This window comes from Calidris pugnax, unplaced genomic scaffold (genome assembly GCF_001431845.1).
Source record: "Calidris pugnax isolate Ruff unplaced genomic scaffold, ASM143184v1 scaffold198, whole genome shotgun sequence".
Taxonomy (NCBI): Eukaryota; Metazoa; Chordata; class Aves; order Charadriiformes; family Scolopacidae; genus Calidris; species Calidris pugnax.
In genome coordinates, this window is record NW_015090925.1 from 1,183,823 (window position 1) to 1,190,348 (window position 6,526).

Sequence of the window (6,526 nt, forward strand, 5' to 3'; positions counted from 1 at the left end):
ACAGGTTTAAAATGAGCCTTACAGACATTCTAAGCCCTTCTGATATTGCTGCTGCTCTGCGGGACTGCCAAGGTGAGAAAACAATTAATACTCTCAAAATCTATTGTTATGTGTAACACATGTCAAGTTTAATTCGGTCCCAAAGGAATACTGAACAAGCGCATACTGTAAACAGATTCTGTAATCTCTTTACTCAGCTGCCACAGTGTATTTGTTCATGGCGGGTTTATATTGTCAGTTTGTAACCTATCCCCATGGGATTTTGTTTGATGTTTAGGAGGGCATGGTGCAGAATGGCAAAATTCATTCTTTGACAGGCTTTATCTATCATTCATGTTTAGAACAATTTAAATGTAACAAAGCAGCACCCTCAGACCATTTAGGAACAGTGAACGCAGTGGTCTGGAGTTAATTTATTTATTAATTTATTTTCAGCTCCAGATTCCTTTAGTCCCAAAAAATTCTTTCAGATCAGTGGAATGTCTAAAAAGAGTAGCAGCCAGCTCAAGGAGATCTTCCGGATTCTCGACAATGATCAAAGTGGCTTTATTGAGGAAGATGAGCTCAAGTAAGGATTTTCTGTGTTAACTATTTAGAGGCTATCAAAAAATCAGCACTTTTTACTTTACAGAACTGTCCGGCAAATGTGAGCACAAGTTATGCTAAAAGTTGATAAAACCTTTGGCAGATTCTGAAAGGTGTATTTAAGTAGTTAATCCCTACAGAGAAAATCAAATTAGTAAATACTTATCTTTAATGCTCAGTATAGAAAACAGCAGCTCCCTGGGGCTGGATGTTGGTAGTGGGCAGAAATTGTATCAGGGCTGGACTTACAAAGCAAAAATGCATGTGACTAAGATTTAGCTTGTCAAAAAAATGCAGTGTTGGACTTGCTTGTTGTGGTAATTAACTTATTTACTGATAGCTATCAGTTTGACTATACAGCCAGCATAAAAGAATAATATTCTGTCAAAATCATAATCAAAGTTGTTTTCTTCCTAGGTATTTCCTTCAGAGGTTTGAGTGTGGAGCCAGAGTGCTGACTGCCTCAGAAACCAAGACCTTCTTGGCAACTGCAGACCATGATGGGGATGGTAAAATTGGGGCTGAAGGTATTAAGTTATATACATATATACATACAGAATAAGGCTCCCCAGGACGTGTTGTAAATGATGTGCGATTCTCTTTTATGTTGACAGTACATTAATGCACCTCCATTAATGCACCACCGACACCCTTGCAGCAGCAACCTGTTTAAGGGGCAAAACAGTCCCTGATCTTATAGGTTCATCTCTGCAACTCCTTTTACACGAGCACATCACAAACCCCACTGAGGCTGCCCTGAGGGGTCCTCTCATTGCCACTCACTCGCTAACTTCCAGTTGTTTTAAAAGGAACCACCCCCTATTTCTCCTCCCGCATACTCTGATATAAAGCAGTACGAGCATCACTTGTCACACACTTGTGAAATGAAGAGCACAAGAACCAGCTCTGCACAGAAGAATCGACAGCACACACATGGTCTCATTTACGGCAGTTATCTCCCAGCAGAACTCCACGTGTCAGTGAGATCATTCACAATACCAAGAGCTCGCAGCAGGTAGTTCAGTGTTTGTTGTCCGTACTAAGGAGCACAGCATGGGCTTTGTGCGTGGGCATGGATGCTGCTCATCTTCAGCGGCAGGCTAAGGACCAGAGGGGAAGGGGCAGCTGTTCTAGGAAGCAGCATACTGCACTCACCCTAGGGAAATGCCAGTGTGAGTTAATGGAGCTCAGTGCAGAAAGCTCTGATCTCCTCATTCTGTATTTCTGTGCCCATTTTGAACAGGAAGCACGTTCTCACCAAGAGCTGGCAGCAATGGCACCCTGCCCCAGGAGAGAAACAAGCTGCCTCGGGAGTGTAAAAGGGGCTTAGGGACTGGCACACCAGGACTGTGCTGCTGTGCAGATTCCCCAGCTCCCCACACCAGAGGACAGAACCCTTCTGTTTCTGTCTTTGGAAGGAAATAAACCCAGGTCCTTGGGAAATGTGCCAGAATAAACACAAATGATTTATGAAGCAACCTGTGTTCCAATATAGTCATTCAGGGACAGGACAGATCAGATACTCTAACTCACAGAACCCAAACGTTTAAAAGATCTTCCAAATACCTGTATCTCACCATACAACACAACACCTCAGCATCACACCACATCAAGCTGCACAATGGTTCTGGCTTTAGACTGTGCTCTAAATCAACACTTCTCAACTGCTGACACACTACAAACAGCCAATACGACACTCGGACTCACTTTTCATTCTTTTTATTCAGCTCTTAACTGCTTCTTACTCACATTCCATATTAGCTGTTCCTTCGGTTTTGGCCAAGATCAGTATTATGCAGAGAGACTAAAACTACCTTGAACATTTTATTATTCCTTATCAATGTCAGCAAACACTGCCTTTCCATCTGCTGTCTAGAAGAGGAAGTTTAGACAATGTCTCTCTTCCTTACGCGCTTCTTCTTCCCTGGTCATCTCTCAGGTAATTGTTTTATTTTCATTCCTACTCTAAATCTCTTGATAAACCACTAATCTTTTACTCCTATTCCTCTCATTTTAATAGTTCTACTGTAAATATTCTCTTATCTTCCACAGAATTCCAGGAAATGGTGCAGTCTTAGAGGTTCAAAAGGACCAAACAAGATAGAATTGGGATGAATCTGCACAAGACACCCCAAAACCTTGAAAATCAGGAGTCCCCTATTTATCTTGACAGTGTCTGTTACTTGTTCATTGCCTTAGCAACATAATGAAACACTGATTAATGATTTTTTTTTCATTGTGTGGACCACTTACCATGCTCTAAACTCTACTTTAGCAGACACTTCCCTTAAAAATAGACAATAAAAACTTATCATATACAGTAGCTTGTGTCTGTTTTTCTGATTGCTAAACTGAAACGTGTGAATTCATAAACTAAAAGTGTTAATCCCTCCAATACCTTATCAGAACTTCATATATGGAACATCTTCTGAAATTAGCAGGAGTTCTGTTTACAATAGATCTTTTGGGTTAAGCTTGAACTTCTCAAAACACTCAAATCATAGAATCATAGAATGGTTGGGGTTTTGGAAAGGACCTTAAAGGTCATCGAGTTCCAGCCCCCTGCCCTGGGCAGGGACACCTCACACTAGACCAGTAATTGAAAAATCCCAGTTGGCCTCAAGCATGTTCATCATTGAAGCAAGAGCAGTTAAATAAATTTTTCATTCACTCAGTGTGAAAAAAAGTTCATGGAGTGCCATCCTGCAGGACACTGCAGACAGCTGCACCAGTACAAATTCTATAGTGATTCGTTCCTGAGCACTCATCTCTGCACCTTCTCTGCAGCCATCTACTCTTTGGGGAGCCAAGGACTGGAGAGCCAGCCAAGAAACATCTACTGCTTTTTAAAAAACAACATATATATATTAATCTGCAATTCTTAACAGTTGATGGCTGAAAATAGAATTTTTGTCCCATTTCAAAATGTTTTTAAGCAGCTTAATCTGGCATACAAGTTGTTTGTAAACTGGTATACTCAGTACACATGAGAATTTAATATGGGCATCAAATTTTCCCTTTAATTGTGCAAAAATAATACAAACTGACAAAAAATTAATATTGACTCTTAATAATATTTCTTAACATTACGAAATATGCTCGCCTGGCGTAAGTCACTAGAATATCAATGACTTAAACAGAGCTACTCAGGTTTACTCAAGCCGAGGACCTGACCCATGGAGATTCTCATAGCATAAGATCCATGTCACAGGATATTCAGAAGAAATAAAGTGAAACCAGTCTGATGACAGAAGGGTTTTGGACTAGTTCACATATAAGTAACAAACAAATTGCTCTACATCTCACTTACAATTAAATGTCCTGACCTTGACAACTCATATTACATCAGGCAGTAAAATGCATGTAAAATACAGAATTTTGCAGTTGCTGTCACACTCTGCACTCCAGCTCCTCTCAGTGTCTCAGCCTTTGTGCCACGGACCTGGACAAAGGAAACCCAGAGGCAAAGCACAAACTGTGTTAAGTCTCCACTAAGATGGAGCCCAGTGCTGGAGCAGGTCCCTGGACAGAAGATTCCTGCAGTGCCCTGGCCCACAACAAATTTGTGAGTGAAATTAGAACTTTCTTCATTTCCCAGAAAGAATATACCATAGCTGTCTGCATCTGAAGTTCCTGTAAAACATCTGAACTACAACATGTACTTAGGTCCATTCAGGAGGCAAGCAACAAAAAGACTAGGGAAGCACCTCTTGGCCTGACACGTATCCTTTTAACTGGTTTGTATGTAAAGGTCTTAGAAATATCATGTTGATCATTACTAATTCAAAACATGTCTCAATTGCATGTTTATAGCTTATTATTGTATACAAGTTGTGCACTACAGCACCAAACAGAAAAAATACTACCCACTTACTCAAGATATTTTGAGATCTAACATCCAAAGTATTTCAGTTAAAGGAACCTTTTCATGCATTTCCATCAGGAAAAAAAGTACCTTAAAAACAACTTCTCACTTTCCTGGAATCCTTGAAATGCTGAATCCTACTTTTGAATGCTGTTTTAGAACATGTGATAGTGGTAACTCAAACCGGATTTACTCACTGACAGAGATACCTGGCTGCTCCACAGCCCAAACCAAAACGCCATCAGTAAGCCTCCTTCTAGAGAGACATATGCAGAATTCCAGCTGTCTCAAGCAGGGACTGGTAACTGAGGAGGCTCCTGGGCAGGGCTTTCTGGACTGACAAGCAAGGGTGGAAATAAGGACTGAATTAATAAACTGCATTTACTACAAAGACTTGACAGGGGAGGCAGTATTCAGAAATCAGCTACTACTGACCATCATGCTCACAGATTGCCACAGAAGTTGCAACTAGTTATGTAGTTGTATACTAAAACTACTTATACCTTCTATACTAAAGTTATTCACTAGACACAATAACTATAGAAATATACTTGTGTTCCATTAAAATACAGGTCTCCAGAGTTCCATTTCATGTTCACATTATTTACCCCATAATACCTTGTGCCGTGTTACCCTGTCTGTGAATAGTTAAAATAAAAAAGAATAAACAGCAGCTTTATTCAACCTCTAAGCATAAAACCCACAATGCCTTAAGTATGTCCAACTATGACATAATTCTTCACGTAATTCTCTCTCTCATTTATTGCTGCAATCAGCAGGGACATAATTAACATATCATTACAATTCATTTTCAGAACTGAAATCCTTCTAACTTTCTAGCCCCTTCCTCATCCTCTCTTCACATCTTTTCTTTCACATGTACTATGGATCCAGGCCAGTAACAGTACCTAGACATACCTGTTCAACACATTAAACAAATCAAAACATGTAAGTATCTCCAGTGTGGCACAAAAGCAGCTTTTTATTGTTATTCAGTGACTTTGTATCCTTAATCATTACCAAAGCCAGTGTAAAGTTACTACCGCCTTTATGAAATCTCTGACCCTGCAGAGAAATGCATCAGTTATTAACCCGACCCCACTCACCATGGCACCCAGTTGCTCACATTCCTGGAGATCAGAGGGAGAAGCAATCGGGGCGGGATGAGGGATCCCCAGCAGGACCCCGCTCCTCGCAGCGGTGCCGTTTTCACACACAGCTGGGAAAGCCTGTGACAGCACTAACAAAGCCTGCAGACCAGGGGCACACAGCCATTGTGCTTTTTGCTGGATCACAGCCCTATTTTGTAATTTATTTGCTAAACTAATCCCAAACTGCTGAGTGTACACATTTGTTAACACATTTAGACCACATACTGTCAATGGAAGAGCTATTTGAGCTGTCAGCTGTATTTATTTACAGCTGTCAGCTCTAACACCCGGAGTGATTTATAGTATAACTTTTTGTTAAGTCTGTGGCTATGCAACTGACGGAAATGCTCAAAATAGTAACTAGAAATAGGCTTAACAAACCAAAAAGTAGGGCTATACAATGCTGAAGATACTATTCCTTACACCTATGTAATTTTTTTAATAAATTGAAAATCAGTCATAAAGTTGTTACTTATTTGCCTCTTGATGCAGGAGCTGTCCTGTCAAATTCCAAATGTACTTATGCAGCAGTTTAATTTTACATAATCATGGGCTAGGAATCACATTTCAAACTCGGGGTGATCTGATGCCACTTTGCAAATGTCAAGGTGTGGTGTTACTGCACATACAATTAAGAAGATGGGATGAAATTGGAACCACAATCGGAGTTCCTTCCTGCCCTGCTAATTTGTACATTAGGAATGTAATAATTTAATTGAATCTGTTATCACTTACTCGTTGTAGATCCTCACAAATACTTCCACCGAAAGCAATAACAAGTTGCAGATGAGGTTGCACTGAGCAGAATTACATTTTACAATCACTACACATATATTAATTCCTTTCCTAGGGAAAGTTTGGGACAGAAGCACCTTCCTTAGCAGTCATGAACTACAGCAAGTATCCGCTGCCCAACCATACATGC

At 40.3% G+C, this 6,526-nt stretch overlaps 1 protein-coding gene across 1 annotated transcript; it reads left to right on the forward strand.

The window, feature by feature from the left end:
• Positions 1-2,663, forward strand: LOC106893422 (parvalbumin, thymic CPV3). Its single transcript, XM_014951363.1, has 4 exons — positions 1-72; positions 436-568; positions 1,003-1,112; positions 2,638-2,663. The coding sequence occupies exons 1-4, from the start codon at positions 12-14 to the stop codon at positions 2,661-2,663; spliced, it is 330 nt and encodes a 109-aa protein (XP_014806849.1). The 5' UTR covers positions 1-11.
• The last annotated feature ends 3,863 nt before the right edge of the window (positions 2,664-6,526 follow it).